Source organism: Phyllostomus hastatus, unplaced genomic scaffold, assembly GCF_019186645.2.
Source record: "Phyllostomus hastatus isolate PE091 unplaced genomic scaffold, TTU_PhHast_1.1 phas_scaffold_129, whole genome shotgun sequence".
In the NCBI taxonomy this organism is placed as follows: Eukaryota; Metazoa; Chordata; class Mammalia; order Chiroptera; family Phyllostomidae; genus Phyllostomus; species Phyllostomus hastatus.
The window spans coordinates 26,203,608-26,225,525 of NW_025334009.1; the positions used below are offsets into that span (position 1 = coordinate 26,203,608).

Sequence of the window (21,918 nt, forward strand, 5' to 3'; positions counted from 1 at the left end):
AACTGTATTACATCTCTGACAATAAAATCTCTTCTCACTTGTTTAATCAGAGGTCAATTTCCTTTGAATGAATAAGTCCTAAATATATTGTGAAATTTTAGTTTTTGTTTGGTGCTATTTCAAATACTTTTTTCTCTATGTAGTTGGTTAGTGTCTAGAACTCAAATGCAAGGAAGTTCAAATAAGAGAGCTTAAATGAGATGCTATCAATTACGTAAATTGAGTAGCTGAACTCAAATTAATAGCTGGCATTCTCATCAGCAGATCCTCTCATAAGTGGGACATACAACAGATGCATTCAGATAGGACCTTTATGAGAAAATGGGGTGGGATTTCTCCAGGTACTGGCTGGAAAGATGAGGGTAAAGGGTTTATCTCTTTCCTGGGTTCCTGAGAAAAACAACTTCAACCATTCCTGTCAATTTTTTGCCTTCTTCCAACTTTCCTACTTGGTGCTGTTCCTCCAAGACACCTCAAACCACATAAGCACCATACAGTGTTTACTGTAAGTGGGATGATTTGGAATACTCTCCATTTTATTGCTGTTGTTATAGAAAGAAAGAGAGAAATGATGCATAAGGTACTCATACTGCAAGAAAAGGCCAGAAAGAATCAAATCTCGGACAACCCCAGCTTACAATGTGATGGTGGTCAGATGCAGGGCTGACAGTTTTGTGAAATACCTTATAGCTCTCCACTTCATCAATTCATGTCTCTTCAACACGTTTTCAGTAAACACAATAGAGGATAAACTGGAAGGGCCTGTCAAAAAGCTAAGAAAGGCACTGTGCAGGGAGAAACCTAAAGCCAAACTCTCGATTCACTGAAGCAATCACGCAGCACAAGATGTTAAAGCGTCTGTATCCCTAAAACAGTGCGTGACGGGAAAATTATATCGAGTTTTCCTTTTCAGAGATAAAGTTTGCTAATGATTGGGAGTAATTCTGAGGTGCACCCAAGCACTGTGGGGGAGTCAAACTATAAAATTATACACAGTGTCCCTGAGCAGAGGCCTGCAACACCTTCCTCAAGACGCCAGGGGGATCTGGCTACTCATATTCTGAATACAAGAATCTTAACTGATACATGATTTGTAGATATTTTATCTCATCTGTAGATCATCTTTTCATTTTCTTAACTGTGTCCTTTGAAGTACAAAATGTTTTTAATTTCTGTGAAGTCTAATCAATCTTTTATCACTTGCACTTTTGCTATTGTCTCAGAAATCATTGCTAACTCAAGATTTACTTCTCTGTTTTCTTCTAACAGCTTGATAGCTTTAGCTCTTGCATTTAGGGTTGTGATCCACTTTGATTTAATTTTTTGTGTGGTGTGAGAGACGGGTCCAAAGTCATTCTTTTGCATGTGGAGATCTAATTATGTTTATTGAAAAAGTCTCTTCTTTCCCCCCATTGAATTTTTTTTTGCCCCTTTGTCAAAAATTAATTAACTATATATGTGAGGGTTTATTTTTGGACTCTCAGTTTTATTTCATTGATCTATATGTCTGTCCTTAATTCTGGTACCACATTGTCATAATCACTGTAGCTTTGTACCAAGTTATGAAATAGAATTATTAACCCCTGAATTTGGTTTATCTTTTTCGAGATAATTGTGGCTCTTCTGAGTCACTTGCATTCCCATATGAATTTTAAGATCATCTGATCAGTATTCTGCAAAATATTTTTTTAATTTACATATTTCTGGTTTGCTAAATCTCTTCACCCTTCTGAAAGAAAGAGAGAGAGAGAAAGAGAGGGAGAAAGAAAGAAAGAAAGAAAGAAAGAAAGAAAGAAAGAAAGAAAGAAAGAAAGAGAGAAAGAGAGAAAGAGAGAAAGAGAGAGAGAAAGAGAAAGAGAGAGGAAGGGAGGAAAGGGAAGGGAGGAAAAGAGGGGGGAGACTCATGGACTCAGATAAGAGAATGGTGATTGCCAGCAGGAAGGGGCGTGGGAGGAGGTAGAAGAGAGTAAAGGGAGAGCAAGTGGTGATGGAAGGAGACTTGACTTGGGGTGGTGAACACACAATACCATATACAGATGATAAACTGTAGAATTATATACCTGAAACCTATGTAATTGTCTTAACCCATGTCACCCCAATCAGTTTAACTAAAGACACATTTGTGAATTATGTGTGAATTGTTGATTTAAAAAATCAATAAAATAAAATTTGAAAAATATTTACATAAAAAGAATTAATACTTTGTATGCTGTTTTGTAAATTACTTTGTTACCCCTTTCATTTAATGCTCTCTCTCTCTCTCGAGGGTGTTTCAAACACAGTGTACACCAGGAAATGAGTGCTTTGTACTTCCACACAGAATAACTACTGGAAAGTAATGGCCCCCAAAGATTCCTCTCAATCTAGTTGGGGTGATTACTTAACACCTTCTTCTTCTTCCTTCTGAATCACTAGAAAGATGCAGCCCTTTTCCTTCTCACTGCTTCATAGTTCTAACCTGGGGGATCTTGGACCCTAACTGATTTGATTCTTAAAAAAAAAAAAAAAAATGACCTTCTAGAGTTATTTTCTTGAAGCATCTAGCTGCAAACTAAGAAAACTCAGCTACTTACAAAAAAATGTGGTGAGTGAATAGCCACACTTAGGGAAGTGTCCCTCTACAAATCTGGGTGCCATTGGCTGCCCCACAGCAATGGAAACCCTCTCAGAGAAGTTGGCATGGGAGGGTGGGCTCTCCGTAAGCAGACAGCTTGCTTCACTGTAACCACGCTTTCCCCCCTCATCCTCATCTCCCACCTAGCCACACTGCTCATTCAGATGAGGTGTGGGGTGCTGTCTGGGCCACAGCCTTTACAAAATACTTCTATATCAGTATATAAAGGAATCTGGTACCTGAGGGGTTAAAGCCTGGCACAGTCCCCACTGTGCCCCCCTCTTGGGGCAGTTCCTCCTGGCTCCCCATCTCCCGCTGTCCTTTCTGGTAGCTGTCTGTGCTATAGCAGTTGTTTTATATTCTATTACCCCTGTATACGTTTATACAGCAAAAGGGTTAATGAACTAGTACAGTGGCACCCATAAAACTCTACCTTTCCAAGAAGAAAGCTATTATCCAAAACTTTCAGGTTTCTGAGAAAAGGCCGAATCTATGGATGGAATTTGTGAGGGCGGGGAGGGGAGAGTGGAGGGCATGGGTCTGAGAACTTGGGTAGGAAAAATTTACATCTTTATTTTCACTAAGCCCTTACTAAAATTTATTATTTATATCAAATATGGATGAAGGCAACAAACTGCAATATTATCAGCAGCACCTACAACATTTTCACTAATAGCAATCACAGATATTTTATATCACATTAGAGTTGATGAAGATATCTTGAAATACCATTTTTACATTCATCAGTACTTCTAAATTATAGTAATGATTAGATCAGCCACTATATCTTATTTAATATGTTAATATAAAAGCACATATCACTGTTATAAATTTGTTCAATATTTTGATCACTGTATTTCAATTTAATTGGTTTCCTTTATAATCCTATGTATTTTATTTTATGCATTTAAGCACTTTATTCTAAAAAGAAGGCCAAAGTCTTCACAGGAAGCAGGATAGTCCATGGCGCCTGCACTCGAGGTGTTCTTAATACAGTGTTGCTGCGTATTATGTGAGCAGCACACAATTCACCTGCCAGTTGTTAGCCCTAGATATTTCAAGGGGGCTTCAGTTTTAAGGCTGAGCTGCATCAAAACTTACTGTTTAAAAAGAAAACATTTATGCCACCATCTACTCTTTAGAGAACTTAACACCTGATACCGGGTTCTTTTTTTACAGTAAGACATGCAGTCTAGATTTTAAAAAATCAAGAAAGGCAAGAGTCTATCTGTATGGTCTCTTCTCAGTGGCCCCTGTGGTCTAACTTGACACACTTTCCTATATAGAGATTGGTCTCACTCAGAAAAACATAACTCTGGTCTGTGTGTTACTCATACTTGTTTTCTCATTTGTCTCTTCACTTAGATATTTCAAAGCTCAGTACTGGTACTTCATTGTTGTACTAGAAAGCATCACAAAAAAACACAGTGAAAGTGTATGACCTTAGTAAGAGTAGGTTTATATAATAAATGCATTTTTATTTCCAAGATGCTTTATCATTGAAATTTCTCCCAAACTTACATGCGAAGTGTGGCTGTGCAAGGCCGCCCTTTACCAGGCCTCAGCGTGCAGCAGTGTAGTCCATGTGCCGCGGCAATTACAGAATTGTAACAGGAAGAAGACCGGGAAAAGGATGGGGGCAACACCTGTCAGCCCACGGGTCTGGGTCCCGTGGGGTCACATAGACTTATTCTTGGTAATTCAGATAGCCTAAATCCATTTTTTTAAAATTGCTCCTATTTTTATGATAATTTGTTGAAACTTATTTTTCAACATTTCTAAATATAAAAATTTGTAATGATAATTTGTATATCAAAGATTTTAATTTTGTAAGGCTGTTTCACAAGTTGGAATATTTAGGAACAGTTTTTGAGATCAATTCTTTCCTTTTTTTCTTTATATCACTGGAGGTTGGGAACCACGGACAGGAAAAGGCAAATGGATTTCCAGATTTCTTTAAACCACTGAACTAAGGCTTTTCCTTCCCAACTCTGCTTACGTTCAAGGAAGGAAAAAGGTGGAAAGTTCAGTAACCAGCTATCAAAAGGAGTATTCTGAGGACCAGTACTAGTAACAAGGGAAATGCATAGGCTTAAATTACTTTTTGTATCTATATCTACTGAGGAGCATGTTAATCTGGCAACTTCCTGCATGCTAAGTTCAAAAATATAAATACATTAGAAAAGGAAAAAAAATATTTCTCTTTTGGTGTCTATATTGTGTGAAGATACAGCCGCGCATAACGCACAGGTGGTTTAAAATGCTCCTCTGCCATCTGAGATCTCGGCTTGCCAGGGTATAGATGGGGATGTCACTGAAGGGAATTGGGCCCATTCAGTATGTGAAATGAGGCTGGCGTGGGCTCAGAGGTTTTGTCTGTGTCTTTACCCAATTAACAATTCTTTGCTTGCTTTCTTTTTTTGCTCTTCTTAGGCCTTTTAAATTTTCTTCTTTTTTTTTTTTTAGTTTTTGTATGTAGATGCAAAAATTGAATAATTTAAATCTTTTTGTCCATTGCTATATACTTCCTGTCAAAATAGGAATTATTACTATATAAACCAGAGGTCATTTTAAACCTGGTACTGAAATACTATTCTAATTTACCGTCTTGTTATTGTACAAAGATGTATTTTTTTACGAAGATATGTGTTCACTTGATGAATGCTTTGTATCCACATTTTGGATTTGGTAATGTTGTAAAAAATCAAACCAGGTTTTCATTTTCCAAATGTTGTTTTGTGAGTTTCTTTTTAATGATGAGTATTTGACATTTAATTTATATAGCATGGGTTGTTTTGGAAGGCGTGACTCAATATACTATTATCCATAAGTATGTATAGTAAATGAGTGTTGTCTCAGTAAGTAATATAAAAAGAAGATCAACTCAGATAAATGAAGAAGGAAATAAAATACAAGTCTAGGTTTGATAGTAATATCCACATAATGCCAGTTATCTTATGTATTTTTTAACTGAGAGTGTTGTAAGCATTTAGGGTTCTAATGTCTGCCGTTTTGATCCGAGGTGTTCCAGTGTCTAGTTTTAATGAAGGGGGCAGTCTGTGGCAATAAGAAACAGAAATGGTGAGACCTTTGTGGACCCTCTAGCTATCAGTGAATATCAGATCACAAATTTCCCCAGCTTTAATTACAGGCAAAAGAAAAGACAAAATTAGCATTTTAATATAGAAATATCTTAGGCTTTAGGAGAATTATGATAAATCTATGTTGCCTAGTGAACCAAAGAGGGGATATTACAACAAACTGTCTCCTTAGGAATATTTGTTTAAATAAAGGCAACAATACTTCATCCTTATCTTTTTGGATAATTATCGCCATTTCAGGCTGTTCTTTGTTCCAAGTTTAAAATACCTTTAGTTGTTGTTTTTTGTTTTTTTTTTTAAGTAATTGGCAGTGTTTGTTTCCTATAAAACTATAAGAAGGGAAAATTCTGTTAGCTTGGCACTAACAAGGTAATTATTTTAGGGAGAGTTTTGCTCTGCAGCTCCAGTGCCATGGCATCCCTGCACTTGGATGCATTTAGGTTATCTCGTTTCCGTTACAGCGCATTAAACTAACTCCTCTTCCGTGGCGGAGGTTTGCCCACCTGTCTCCCCTAAAACACCTGCAACATATGTTTGCATAACCCTGTAATGCTTTGCCTTTGGGGTCCTGAGAAATTCCCCCAGAGCTTTTTGCTTATAAACAGCTGAGCAATTCGTTTTTCTAATGACGGTTGCTTTTCCCCCAGCATTGAGGCAATAACATATTCACTAAAAGAAGTGTCTCATTTTTCATCAAAGGGAAACATTCGACATGTTTTTACAGTGCTGTTCCTCCTTTGGAGCCTTATTTTTCCCCTCTTCTAATCCGGCATGCTAAAAATGAAGGGTTGGTAGCAAAATATTAGGGGAACGAAAACTAAGTCATTCTTTATTTGTCAAATAAAGAATTCTTTTCTTCATTCCAAATATGCATAGTATTGTAAATCTAAATCAATCTTGGCTATTAAACAAGTGCTATAGGAACTGTATCAGCTTAATTTAATGTAAAAATCATGACCAGTAAACTACAAAAATGATAATAATTTAGACATATTGCAGGAAATCACTTTAATTATTGTAATCACAAGCTGGCAAGCATGCATTAATGGCACAGTATGGTTTTATATTTTCTTAAAAAGTTATAAATGTATATACTCCTCAGAAAGAAGACAGCCTTTCTTCCCACATAGGAGATCCAGTGCGTGTGTGATATATTTTCCTAAATATATGTTTTTACTTCTTAAAAATGGATCATTTAGAAGAATCTCCCCTAAATTTAAATAGGATCATTGGAAGTATGAAACATCACTTTCTCTTCCCATTTGTTATCCTGGACTTTAAGTTATTAAGCTATGAAATCTGCTCTCAAAGTCAAGGTCTGTTTGTGAGTGCTCAGTTGCATCAGAAGGTAATCTTAGCTTCCATCATACTGCATTTTTATCAAGTGCCCAGTACTGTGCTGTATGTTCAATGTCCATTGTCTCATTTAGTCCTCGCTGCAGTTTTGCATATGAGGAAACGGAAGCTGGGGGTGGAACTGACTCCTCTCAGTGGCTCAGCAGCCAGGAGTGGATGGAGCAGGAGGTTCACTGGCTCCTGATCCCCTGCCTCCCCCACCAGGCGTCCTGGGCCTTTAAAGCAAGTGAGGCGTTACATTTACCCTAGTCTCTTTGTTTTTAACATGTAATTCAAACTCTTCTTTAACTTCTTCTGGTACGTTCATAAATTAGAACAGGGATCACTAGATTTGCTTTTCTTTGGCTCTTTTCAGTTCTGTGTTTATGAATAGTCAGCCCTCGCAAGGTGCTGTGCTGTTCAAATCAGGATGAGTACTTCAGAACCTTTTATTCTGGAGTTTCCATGTAACCATTCAAAAGGAGGTAATCACCTATAAGTGAGGGTTAGGAGGTAGGGGATCAATCTAGAAAGTACTGTTTATAATGACCTTTGTTGGATGAGTTTCATTGCACCAGGCTCAGAACAAGGAAACGTGTTGCACACCACCTTGTAGTTCATTGTACTTCTTGTAGCATCTTGTAGTTAGTTGTAGCTAGTGTGGATGAGCATTTAACTATTTGTATACTACTACGGCAAACTGAGTTCGAACTTAAAATACTGTGGTACCACAGGAGTGAGGATGGCAGGGGGAAGAGGGTTATATGCTGATCTGTAGACTTCCAGTAGAATAGAGCAGAGAGGACTTGTCTGCCATCAGAAGTCAGACTCAGAAAGGGACAGGGTGTTTGTTTTACCTGAAATTACAGTAAGAACAAGCTTACTCTCATAATATAGACCTAGAAGTGAAGAACGTGAACTATAACAGCAAGATTAGATAGATGTCAATTAGTTTTATCCCTTATATTGATTGTTGGTATCGAGTACTGTTTGCAAATTGATTTTGTGATCATGCCAAATTAACAAAAGTGTTTTGGAAATTCAGACGTACAGCATAGGTTTGATTTGGTTTGGTTTTTCCATATAGTTCCCTCTGGGTCACTTGTTTCTACCAGTATCTCTGCTTCTGTAAGTCATTTTGTCCACGGAGCTTTAAGTTGCTTCCCCAAAACCAGCCTGTCTATGCCACAGGTGTAAATTTCAGCATTCTTCTTATATTACCTTAAAAAAAGGTTAATGTGAAACTTTAAGAAGAACTCCACCAGCTTGTTAACAGAGAAGAATTGAGTGGTACTTGGGAAGTTAACCAGCTGCAATCTTGTAGACTTATTTCAAAGGCCATCTGGGTGGTCTAGGAAAGGAATGGTAAACCACGGTAGACTGGGCTTGTGATTTCAGTATCTTCACGTAGTGACCTAGACTCCCCCAGGTCATGGAACATAATTGGTATTCCTCTGTACACAGACTGATATGAATTAAGATATGATTACCGTTTTGCTATCTTCCTAGCAAAGAAAAAAGCCACCAAAACAAAAGCTTTTCTTAATGTGCATTGGTTTGGAAAAGCTTATAATAGTTGGAATCATGACTATGTGAAAATGGGTTTAAATTGAGTACTGATTGTTCCAATCTAAGCAAAGGCATACCATTAAAGTCGTAGACATCTCATGCTCTGCCCAAGGAGAAATTACAACTGTTATGTAGCCTGGTCTTTCTTACATACAAAGCTTCAAATATGCAAAATCCTAGTGGCTTCTATATGTTGGAGGGAATTCCAGGTCTTTAAAAATTAAAAATCAGAACTGTTACATTTCTACAAAATTGTATTTGGAATCCTGGCCGGTGTGGCTGAGTTGGCTGGAGAGTCATCCTATAAATGGAAAGGTTGCGAGTTAGATTCCTGGGTAGGGCATGTGGCTAAGTTGCAGGTTCAATCCCTGGTCCGGAGTGTATGAGAGGCAGCCAGTCGATACTTCTCTCTCTCCCTCTTTCCCTTCCCCCCTTCTCTAAAATCAATAAGCATGTCCTCAGTGAGGATAAAAATAATTTTAAAATTTTTTGAAAAATATTCTTTACAGTAAGAAAACCAAGTTTCTCTTTACTTTTAAAATGTTTCAGGTGCATAAAGTTAGAATTCTGCTCATTTAATCTCATTCCCCTAAGGTACCACTGCTATTTTGGTACATTGTAGTATGAGAAGATATTGTTCCAAATTTTCTTGACTTTTTAAGACCTTATTTAGAAGAGATAAAACTAATATAATAAAAATAATTTAAACTAATATAATGCCCTTTTCATTCATGTCTGTATATATTGATTTTTATAGCCAGCTACACACTGGTTAACATATATGCCAGATATTTGGTTCTGTGCTGTCCACACAAGCCGTAAGCCACATGTAACAACTGAGCATTTAAAGGGCAACTGGCCCTAATTGAAATGTGCTATAAATTTTAAATATGCATTGGATTTCAAAGGCTTTTGTACAGAAGAAAGAATGTGAAATATCAGCTCAATACTTTTTATATTGATTACATGTTAAAATGACAATATTTTGACTATACTGAATTAACTAAATATACTGTTACACTTAATTTCACTGGTTTCTTTTTTCTTTTTGTAATGTGGTTACTAGGAAAAATTTAAATTACAAATGAAGCTTTTGCTTATGACACACCCTGTATTTCCATTGGACAGTGAGTACTAGCATTGGCCATCTGTATGTCTGCATACCTGATGTTTTAGTAACAGCATCATCCTCTCAGACAGGAAGCCCTGTTGAATAGCTTTTAACTAGAACCTCTGATTTTATTTTCTTACATTACAAATGCTGTTTTTCAACATTCTCTTTTGATTCTTTTTTTTTAAGTCCCAGCATAGTGGTACTTTAAACTGCATCTTCCTTTGATACTAGTGAGTCTCCCAGGAATTTTAATAGGCCTCAGTGAAAGCAATACTTGAGCCTCATTCATATGTTCAAGTTAGATCATTATTCCTAATAATGGCTTTAAGTGCTTAGGTAGATCAGCACTTCGGTCTTGAATTGCTTGTCATTTCTTTATAAAGATGTTTCAAGAAACTGCTCCGTGCTGTCCCCTCTTTCATTGTTTTCTAGCAAAAGGTAACCTAATCCTTTATTAGTTTGTTGGAAGTCAGAGAAGAAAGGTCTTTTGTATTAACAAAAACAAAATGTATTTCCAGGTACTGAGAATAAAGGACAAAATTAGTCATGAGGGATGGTCCTGGGGAAGTTAATTTTTTAAAATAAACCATGATGCACTGACGATCTGCCAGTGGTTTAACCTCTGTTTGATTTTCCCACTGCACTGAGTCCAGGTTGTCATCAGCTACCACAGGGAAACCGATCTAATTCCTCGAGAGAGAAAAGTTGCACTGTTAGACTTAATAGTATGGTAGTCATGGAAGCATCAGTTATCTTCATCAAGGCAATTCAGATTTGATTATTTTAAAACTGTGTGTTGAATACCAAACCAGTGGAGTAGTAGCTGGAGCTAAATCAAGGGATTGTCATTTTTGTTAGATGATTAGGGCTGACTTGGAAGAGATATGAAAGGGTTGAGCTGTGTAAATATCCTCTTTTCAGCAGGAAAAGAAAAGGTCCATCATGGCCATTAAGATGCAGCTTGTTAGCTTGATGAATTTCAAACTATTTAACCTTAGCAATTATATACCCCCGCCTGCATGCAAGTGTATCAGTGCTTTAGGATTATGTCTCCAAGGATTGATATAAAAACATATTGGTAATCTTCTGCTAAGATTAAATGCAGCCTTTCTGTGTCTAGATGGGTCTCTTCAAGGACAGGACATAGCCTGGTTCAACGTCCTAATTATGTGCTCCGGGGAACATTGGAACACATAAGTTTTTAAAATTTTTAAATAAAAATAGATGCAATTTAACATTTTAGAAATGATGGTATTCATTTGAGTAATGCATTATTAACATGTTACATTTTTATAAACTAGGTTAGTTTTTTGTCTACGAGGAACTTGATACATCTAAATAAATAGACACATTACATTAATAGCAACATTTTAGACACACCTGACCTACGATTCAAGGACATTCCTGCAGTGTTTATAAATAATGTTAAACATGAGAAAGGACAATGTATTGCTCCTTTTATGAATATGTGCTTTTTGGTCAATTTGCTTTTGTATTGTGCTGATACCCTGCTAATATTTTCACTAGTTGGGCACTTATTAAACTCGTCTGTAAGAATAGATGACATAGAAATTGCTAACTTGAAAAGAGTTGCTGAATTCTTAAAATAATTTACTCATTTCAGGAGAAGAAAGACTCGGTGTGCCATCTAGTGGGCATACTTAGCATTGTTTGTATCAGAAGCTGACGCATTTCTCTTAGTCTTCCTCCAAAATCCAAGGATCTTGACACTTTGTATCTCCTGGTCCATTAGCATAGATTGTGCTCCCCTGAAATCTCGTCATTTCTCAGTTTTGTTGTGATATTATCTTATTGTATTTTGAAAAGTCATACTGAAAGTGATCAAAATCATCAAAAATAAACTTAATGACAGAAATAAATCTATATGGACTATGAGGCAAGTAAAAGAAAAAGATATTAAAACACTTTCAATCTTTAGTCAGGACTATCAGTTACAGAACTTCAACAATAAAAGCAAGCACACTAATTATTAAACTTCTTTATTTTATGTATTTTTTCTGAAAGAATATTAAAACAATCATTTTGTCCTTTTATATGTTAATGTATAGTATAAATAGCTTCATACATTTTAATTTATTCTTTCTTTTATAGAAAAATCCGAGACCAGTGACTTACCAATTCCATCCAAACTTAGATTATTATAAAGCACGGGGAGCAGACCTCATGGATAAAAGCCGGTGAGTCCTCTTTCTCCGATGAAAGGCATAAGTCCCAACAATATTCTCAGAGATCGTCAGGAAATATTGCCCATCTGCTGAAAAGAATTTTCTAGTTTTTAGCATATCAGCGGTTAATGAATATCATGAATCTTTGTTAAATAAATTATTCAAGTATTTTTATCCAAGTTTTTTTTTAAAGGCATAAGAAAATGATATGCATTGATGTCAGTAGTGAGACAAAAAATTAAATAAGAGTACTTCCACAATTTGAAGTCAGGCAACTTTACGTTTCCAACGTTAATAAACCTAAATAAAGTGTGCCTACTTGTGTAATCTCTTTCTAGATCCTTGCTGTTGATTGAAAAGAGGCAGTTCTATAACATATTTTTAAATTATTTCAGTAACAAAATTAAAATTGATTTTCCCAACTGTCTTTCGAACTACACAATAAGCTTATAAATGCATCTTGTGTGTGCATTTGTGATTGCATACACAGAAACTTTAAGGGTCACTGTAGGAATTAAAGAACATTAAAATCCTACTTTTAAAAGAAATTAACTTTGGCATAAAGGGTTGATGAACAGTTTTGTTCTTTCATAATACTGTACTCAGATGTCTCAAGAGTTAACTTGTCAAACCAGAACCATCTCAAATTAGAATGTAATTTCAAAGTTTACTCTAGGAACCTAAAATGTTAGTAATGATAAATGCTGCCAAGTTGTCCGCATTTTCTTCCTTAAGCATCTTGCCTTGGTGCTAGCTTCTCTTCAGTTGGAATTCAGCAACTTAAATATGCATTTGTGGAGTACATGCACACAGTGTGTTCTGCTCTTACTGGGGGAGTTAAACAGCAGACATACTTCCTGCCTCATAGAAACTCACCATCTACGGGATGAGAAGTGCACAAGAAGGTGGCTAAATTTGAACTTGTATTTTTTTTCTATAAAACAAAAGAAGAGATAGGAGTGTTATTTTTTAAAAAAACACAACTAGCAAGGATAGAGAATATTTAACTTGGATTGAAAAAGACAGAAACTTTGGAGTAAGATTTCTAATACATGTACTTATTGATGATTTTAAGCTAACTTTCCCAAACCCCAACTTTTGTGACACTGTCCTCTTTTCCCCACAGTGGCAAAAATCAAGTAAACATGTTAGTACAATGTTTAGAATTAAGTATTAGCAGTAAACTTGTATTTTGAACTGTGTTTCAGTGCAATGTTATTTTAAATTACCCATCCTTGATTGAAATCTGCCTCCCACTGTGATGCACAGTGTAATTATGAGACCAGTTTTATGGCCCAGGAGTCTTCTCAGAAGCCCTTTTCTAATGTTCATTTCATCTGGTTCTTGTTTCACAAATAGAAGGCTATTCCCTGTAGTCACTTTGTTGATTTTATTTAACAAATTTTTAATGAGTGCCAGACTCTCCTCACGCTACCCATCGGAGACACACAGTGAACAAACCAGCCGAAAATCCCTGCCCTCAGGAATCTTACAATCTAGTCACTTGTATTTGCTCCCTGTTACGTCAGGTACTTCATTTTGTTTTGTCTAAAAGAACAAGGTATTTTAGGCACTTAATTTATACAAAATCTTTCTAACTGAAGTCCCTTCCCCTCTTCCCTGTCTTCTCTCCCCTGCCCCAGATTAGGTTTGTCACAACAGCCAAAGAACTCCCAATTTACAGCAAATTACATTATGCTTCCCACTTACTCCCCTCCCGCAAAGGCTTCCTATTACCATCAATGATCCCGTCTTCTTCCGCACCTTCTCTCTCTGACCTCATCTCCTTCTGCTCTCCCCTGCTCCTGCAGCACCCCTCCCATCATCTTCCCTGGCCTCTCCACATAGGGCTCAGCCCACACAGTCATGTCAGAGAGCTGCTCTTAACCTCTCCATGTTCTTTTCCTTCCCTTCTCTCTCTCTGCCCGTTGCCCAACCTTGTTTTCCTGATAGCATTCATTTTGAACTGGTTATATTCTTCATTTGTCTATGTATCATTTGTTCCCCAACTTCCCCTGTCTTACAAACCACTCATGGTCCCTAAGGTGATACGTAGGTGGCACTGGGCAGGTACTTGACAAATATTGTTGTATGTATAGTTGTATTCCCTATTTACGTGTTTCAACATGTACCTTTTTTTTTTTTTTCAAGAAAGGAAATGGACTGTGCCCTTCCTTTTCTCCCCTTCATGTTTTATCTTTCTTTTATTTAGCTTTTTGTCCCTGCATTTTTCTTCTGAGAAATGTTGGTTTTATGTATTTCCTTGTAAGCACATTGAGATTCTTACACAAAGCATATTATTTTGACAATTGGAAGGAAGATTTTTCATCATCTCTGTTGTAATTTCAAAGCTTAAAATTGAAATTGAACCAAATGAAACATACTGTGTGAAGATGTCACAGACCAGTGAGCAAGGGAAGAGTTAATAAGTGGTGCTAGGAAACTTGATAAATCTTTTAAAAATGTATCAGCTTACAGCCTTACCCCATACTAAAATAAATTCCAAGTGAATCAAAGTGCACTCAAACAAGCAACTGCAGAAATAGAATACAACTGCTTATGTGACCTCTAGTTGTTGCAAGGCTTTTTAACCTTAAAAGTAATGGAAGAAGCCACAATGGGAATGACTAGTAGATTTTACTATACAACTATTTTTAAGTAGATATGTCAGAAGTGAAATAAACTGAATCAAACAGAAACAGAAAATTGGGGAAATGTTTGTATTGGAAGTAACAGGCAAAATACAGTATCATTAGCATATAAAGGACATGGCAGTTCAGTGAGAGCCCCAAGATCCTGCCTCAGTGGCCATCCTGCCCCGAATCAGATCAGCCTGAAGAGACGGAAACCCCCTCTAGCCCTCTTTTCTCTGCCCTCCTTCCTCAGAGGCTCTCACCCCAGGTCCACGGCTTTGGGTTCCATTTGTGACTGAAGACTTCTTCATTTACATCTCAGTGTGGCCTCTTCCCTTAAATTCTAGACTCATATACACTACTGCTTACTCAGTAATTCCTTTTGGATGTCCTTTGTGCATCTCAAATTTAGTGTTTTCTTAAACAAAACTCTCAATTCTGCCTCCACAAACCAGTTACTCCTGAAATGTTTCTCTGTCACAATAAACAGCACATCTTAGAATTGCCCTCGACTCCCCTTTTCCTCTCATATCACACATCAAGTCTATCGGGAAGTCCTCTTCAAAACATATCCTGAAACAAGCCACTCTTCTCTGTCAATACTGCTAATACTGAGTCATCACATCATTGCTCACCCCTTAACTAGTCTCCCTGTATTTCCTCACAGCCTCCTTTCCACACAGCAGCCACATTAATGTAAGTCAGATCATAACACTCTCCTGCTCAAGCCTTTCAATGACTTCCCAGAGCACTTGGGATAAAATCCAAAGCCTTTTCAGTGGCCTCTAATGATTCAGCCTCCTGCTAGCTCTCCAACCCCGTTTGCTACCACCGCTCTTGCCTGTTGTTCATTGGCCTCCAGCCACACTGGCCTGCTTACTATTCCTCAAGCACGCAAACATGTTCCCACTTCAGGAGCTTTGGGCTTGCTTTCCCCTATGCTTGGATTCTCCCCCAAGAATCCACATGGCACACGTACCATTCAGTCTCTGTTCCTATGTCACCTCTTCATAAAGCCTCTCTTTGACTACTCTATCTAAAATAATGGACCCCTGCCCTGGCTGGTGTGGCTCAGTGGACTGAGCACGGGCTGTGAACCAAAGGGCCGCCGGTTCGATTCCCAGTCAGGGCACATGCCTGGGTTGTGGTCCAGGCCCCCATTGAGGGCCATGTGAGAGGCAACCACACATTGATGTGTCTCTCCCTCTCTTTTTCCCTCCCTTCCCCTCTCTCTAAAAATAAATAAATAAAATCTTTAAAATAATGGACCCCTTTCCTCAGTCCCTTTGCTTTGCCTTCTTACTTACTTTAAAATTTTTATTTTTTTTATTTTCAGAGAGAGGGGAAGGGCAAGAGTAAGAGAGGGAGAAAAATATTGATGAGCAAGAGAAACATTGATCGGGTTGCCTCCCGCACACCCTCAACTGGGAACCTGGCCAGCACCCCAGGTGTGTGCCCTGCCTGGGAATTGAACCAGCAACCTTTTGGGTCACAGGCCAGTGCTCAATCCACTGAACCGCACCAGCCAGGGCACTTTCTTACTGTTAATGTTTTTATATGTATATTTTTAGCACAAAATGGTATTTGTAGCTTTTTTTAAAAATTGTTGGTTTTTTGTTTGTTTTTATCATGTTTCTTGCACTAAAGTGTAAACTCTAAGTGTTTGCCTTTTAACTGCTACACCCCCGGCACGTAAAATAGTGCCTAGAATATAGTAGGCACTCAATGAAAAGAAGAGAATTACAAACAACAAGTAAACATTTAAAAGACTGTCCAAACTCATAGTAATGCAAATTAAATTACCAATAAAGTACCATTTTCACCTTTTAAATTAGCAAATTAAAAACAGATGAGCCAGAGGTGATTAAATCCTAGAGATCTACTGTATAGAAATAGTTAATAATACCATATTATATACTTAAAAATCCCCTATCCTAAGAGGATAGCTCTTATTTTAAGTGTTATCACAAAAAAGTAAAATAAAGAGTATGGGAGGAAACTCTGGATGTAATGGATATGTTTATGGTATAGATGGTGGTGATAGTTTTGCAGATGTCAGTTGAACTTCAATAAAGTGGTATTGAATGAATGAATGAGCAAGCTGGCACTGGTGAAGGTGCATGGATACCGTTCGTCACCCAGCAAGTGAGTGTAAATTGAGGCCTACTTGATAATCTTGCCCAAAGAATCTTCCAATGTAGCTCTTATTTCCTGGATCTTTATCAGGGGCCCTTTAGCCATAATTAGCCTTACAACTATTTTCTTTGCTGTTTAGAGTCTGTTAAAAGGTTAATGCATTGGGGCTGTCATTGAACAGCAAGATGGGGAGTGGGGTGGTACAGAGGGGGTATCTATACTATGGGGGGACCTCCCACAGTGATTGTAAATAGAGGATAGACAAGAGACAGGTAGACCTGAAGCAGGGAACTGATACCTGCTCCATCTGTGGCAATGGACTTCCGTTGGTGTTGCTTATCCAAACACGGGACGAGGATGCAAAGATGACATGTGATCTCATGGATAAAAATAGCTCTAGAAATCAAGAAGCCTGATTTCTCTGCTTTACCATGGATTGCTATAATTAAGTCTTTAAACGCAAGTGCCTAGGTATTTTAGTGGTAGATTTTCCATTACGTGAGTGGGTAATAGTCACTGTGCTCTGATTTTACTTACTTGCAAATTTCTTTTTAAAAATGGGAATTGACATTTTCTTATTCATTCAACTTTAGAGCTCAGAACCACAATTTAACACTCAAATCTTGTTCCAATTCTGTCCTTAAATAACCAGAAATTGCTGCTATAAAAAAATAAGTGCATCTAATTTGTGACCAGTCTTCAGAAAGACCCATCTAATTTATTTGGGAATCTGTGACTACTGAAATGCCCAACTGAGTAGTTATGGAATAGAATTTCATAGTTTTTAAATACTGCAATTTCATATTAAGAGGAGGATTGCATACCTTCTTTATTCTAGAACATCCCTGGATTTTCTGCTTTGCAGATGACACACCACAGTTTTTTACAATGTGTGATTCTTTGTGCTCAGCAGAGGGGATGAAGTCCTGGCACTTAGCGGCCGGCCGTGCCTCCAGAACATGCGTCGTTTCTCTAGTGGTGCCTTTCTATGGCTCCACAGCATTTCATATCACCCAAATTCTGTAGTGTCATTTTACTGAATAAAGCCTTAATAAGATGGAGGAACCCAAGCTTAGGGATCCTGATCCCTCCCCTCAGCAGATCAGCAGTAACAACAGTCTCTGGGCTAACATCCCCACCTTTCCCCTGCTCCATGTCAGAGCTTAGTTTAAACAACTTAACTGATATCAATGATGAAAGATCCCAGGTTACAATTCTAGCAGGTAGGCAGGCCCTCTGCACAAGGCCTCTTGTCAGGACCTCTGCAAGAGATCTAAAAGGAAGCGAAGCTCTAGGGAAAGAAGATTCCAACGAAGAGGGTTCCCTGGGCTCTAAAGGTGTTCCTTACATTCCTCCACTGAGTTGCACGTGACTAAGGACTGGTGGTGTTCAGTTTATGCTTAACCCAAGAACACCTGGTGGCTAGTAATTCTCCTTCTGCCTTTGGGATCAGGATCTGCCTCAGCTTAGGAGTGCTTCTCTCAGGGCCTGGCCCAGCAAGGCCATCCGGAGAAAGTGGGGGATCCCAGGAATCACAAGGAGTCTCCCAACAGCTGTAATCTTACACTAGAATACAAATGTCATTGCTATTTCCTCAGTTCCTGGCACAGAGAACAAATTCAAATATGAAATAAATCAAAGATTTTAGCTTTAAATGTAGAATAACTTATGTTAATGTCAGAGACTGGGTCTTAGAGTCTTCATATTCCCTGGGCCTAGCACAGTACATAGCACTGTTTATAGTATTCAGTGAATACTTAGTTTAATGACTGAATAAATAAGCATAGTTTTGAATATCAAAAAGACATCATAAAATTTTCCCAGACAATTTTTATTTTATATGGTCTGATCATTTTATGTGGCCAACAGGAATTTTTTAATTAAACTTTATTATATTTACTTACATGATGACTGCCTTTTTTTTAGAAGTGTTTTATTACTAAAATATGGTAAAGAAATAAAGTGCTAATAATACTCCTAAAGCCATGAAGCCAAGAAATCCATGGCTAGCAATATTAGTAGTTAATTAGCTAATCAGAATTTCAAAGGACACTGATTTTTATATAAATGTAATTTTGTAATATTTTATGGCCAAATAACTAAGGGTTTATACTATAAGCACATCTATATCTGAAGTACTTGTACTGTTGTATTAAAGAGAGTTGTTAATTTCCAACCAATAAGGTAAAATGGTAACACTATCTCCTATCTAGTCCAGAGTAAAGAGATCTTTCTCCTTCTTAAAAATGTATGTATAATCTGTGCTCAATACACATATCTTAAGCGTTGGTCTGAGGAGTTTTGACAGTGTATTACAGGACATACCCATGTGACCACTATCCAAAAAATGTATCTGGAGTGACTGTTTCACCGAGAGTTCCCTTGTGTCCCTTTGCAGTCACTTCCAACGCTAGTACCATGTATTAGCTTTGCCTTTTCATGAGCGTCACATAATGAAACCACACAGTATGCACTCTTTTGTGTCTAGCGTTTTTTGTTCAGCATAATGTCTTTATAATTCATCCATGTTGTTGCATATACCACATATCACTAGTTCCTCCTTTTAGATAGTTGCATTCCATTCTGTGAATATAGCACAAGTTGTTTATCTATTTTCCTGCAGATACTAGGTTATTTCCACATTTGGGGTATTATAAATAAGGCTGCTTTAAACATTCTTGCACAGATGTTTTGATGTTGTTGTTTGTTCATGTTATTGTTGTTTGTGGATATATGTCTGTCTTTCTCTTGAGTAAACACTTAGAAATTAAATTGCTCTGTCAAATAGATACATGCCTAACTTTATAAGAAACAACCAAACTGTTTTTAAAAGTACTTATACCTTTCCTACTCCACCCTGGAATATATGAAGGTTCTATTTGCTCTACATCCTTGCCAACATTTGCTATTGTCAGTGGTTTGATTTTCTCCATTCTAGTTAGTGTGAGCCTGGAATCCCATTGTAGTTTGATCTTCATTTTCCTGATGACTAATGATGTCGAGCATCTTCTCATAGCATATTGGTGATTTGCATATCTTTTTGTGAATGTCTGTTCACATATTTTGCCTATTTTTAATGGGTTGTTTGTCTCTTTAATAATCAATTTGTAGGAATTCTTTAAATATTCTGGATAGGAGTCTGTCACATATACGTACTGCAAATATTATTCCCCAGTGTGTGGCTTGCCTATTCATTTTCTTAATGATGTCTTTTGATGAGGAAAAAATTTTTATTTCAGTGAAGTTCATTTTATCAGGGTTTTTTTTTTCTTTTATGTTTAGTGCATTCTGTTTCCTGTCTAGGAAATATTTACCTATCCTTACTCTCCATTGTTGAGGGTCCCAAAGACCACCCTCAGTTTCAGTGATTCACTAGGACTCACAGAACACAAAAAAGCTGTTATACTCATAGTTACAGTGCATTATGGCAAAAGGATACAGATCAAAATCAGGAAAGGAAAAAGGCTGGCATCTAGGAGAAACCAGGTACAAGTTTCTAGTTGTCCCCTCCCACTGCGAGGCTGTAAAATGATCCTCAAAGTGAAGGAAGAGAAGGGAAGAGGGCAAAATGACCCAGCAGGTGGGCATCTCTGAATTACATCCCCTTCCATTCTGAGGTACCCCCCTAGGCCAGAGCATCCCCGTCCTCTAAAAACTCTGCCATTATGAACCAGTCACTGATGGAAGGAGTCATCATATACTGGGTCAGAAAATAAACTAGTTGAAAACTACCACTATAGAAATAGAAACTTAAATGTTTATTCTTAAAGCTATGTCTTGGAGAGTTTATCCAAAGATTTTACATACCATAATCAATGCACAATTGCTTATTATTTGTTATGTTAGTAACCACTCTTACGAATTGTGTTCAGACCCAGTGAGGGAAGCCCCACGGTCTAGCTACAGCCACTCACTCCTTTTATATCTGACGAGCACTACTCCTTTCGCTTCACCTCACATCCACAAGAACTTACCTGCCGCATGCAAAATAACCATAGCCCATTTCACTTGAAAGTCAGGCTCCTAGGGAATAAGTAACAGCAAGCTAATTTTCATTGTTTTAATAAAACCTACAAAATCTAGAGGTCCCTGAGGTGCGGTGTGAGTTCATTTTCTAAGATAACGGAAACCTCACAATATGGCAAAAAGGTTAGAATTCGATATAAATGTCTTCCACTGATGCAAATTTGCTACACTCAACTTCAAAGTTAAAAAAATTAAAGTTGGAAAATCCATTTTGTAGAACTTGAAACCTTCAACTTACAGAATTTGTAAGTAGAAATACATCCTGAATGTTAGCTTGGATGTTAGAATCGTCTTGAAAAGTACTACATTACAACCTCGACAACTGTTTTAAATTTTTGATTAAAAGACTGATGTCTCTAAGCATGAAAGAAAGAAATACGAGCCAGCATCCACTCAGCACAGGTCATTATCATAGACTTTGGAAAAATACAGGAATGTGAAGAAACTCTTGTTTCCATCCAAAAAACTAAGGACACATATTTATTTTATATGGGTATATCAATTTACTTTTCCAACTACCTTTTGCACTTCAGAAAATAATTTTGAAATAAGTTTTATGTTTTTTATGGTGGAATCAAGTATAGGTAGATCAAGGTGAGAAAATGACAGAAGGGACGGAGACAGAACAGAAAGGAAAGGGGAAAATGAGAAAATAAGGTCTCAGAAGAAAGATGAACATAGAGGAGGAAGCGGGGCAAGAAGAACAGAACAGAAACTGACAGCAGAGAGAAGACGGCAGGGCAAGCAGGCCCTTAATGTCTGGCGATGGGGCCGAGTCAGCATTCCTCGAAGGCTAGACTGGTGTCCAGGCCTCCTGTGTGGTCCTGTCTTCTCAACAGTGCCCTGAATGAGAGGGTAGGAAGCCATTTGACACAGCAGGTGACACACTCTGAGAGGTGGTAGGGGTGTTGTCCTGTAACCCTGCCTCTCACCTATGCCAGGACCAGGGAGCTTGTGTCTGGAGTTGATTCTGCAACCTCTGCTAAGCAAAGGAGCACTTATATTTTAAACAGAGCCTCTTAAATCTTTAGAAAGGATTCCCTGTGTCATGGTTTTTAACTGTCTTCGGGTATGTTTTGCAACTTGTGCAACTCGTCTCATTTTGTAAAGCCAGGCAAAAAAAGGACTGCTTTCCCTGCAAGCAATCCTCAGCATATTGGAGGATTGCTCCCCAGCTTTTTCAGCCGCTCTTCTTCCAGCTCAA

General features: G+C 37.7%; 1 protein-coding gene across 5 annotated transcripts in view; it reads left to right on the forward strand.

Moving 5' to 3' along the window:
* TBC1D5 (TBC1 domain family member 5) overlaps window positions 1–21,918 on the forward strand; it is a 479,919-nt gene that overhangs the window by 388,151 nt on the left and 69,850 nt on the right. For all 5 annotated transcript variants that reach the window (XM_045856992.1, XM_045856988.1, XM_045856989.1 and 2 more), the window contains one exon: window positions 11,846–11,931. In XM_045856992.1, the coding sequence (XP_045712948.1) occupies window positions 11,846–11,931 (86 nt within the window). The remainder of the gene's footprint in view (window positions 1–11,845; window positions 11,932–21,918) is intronic.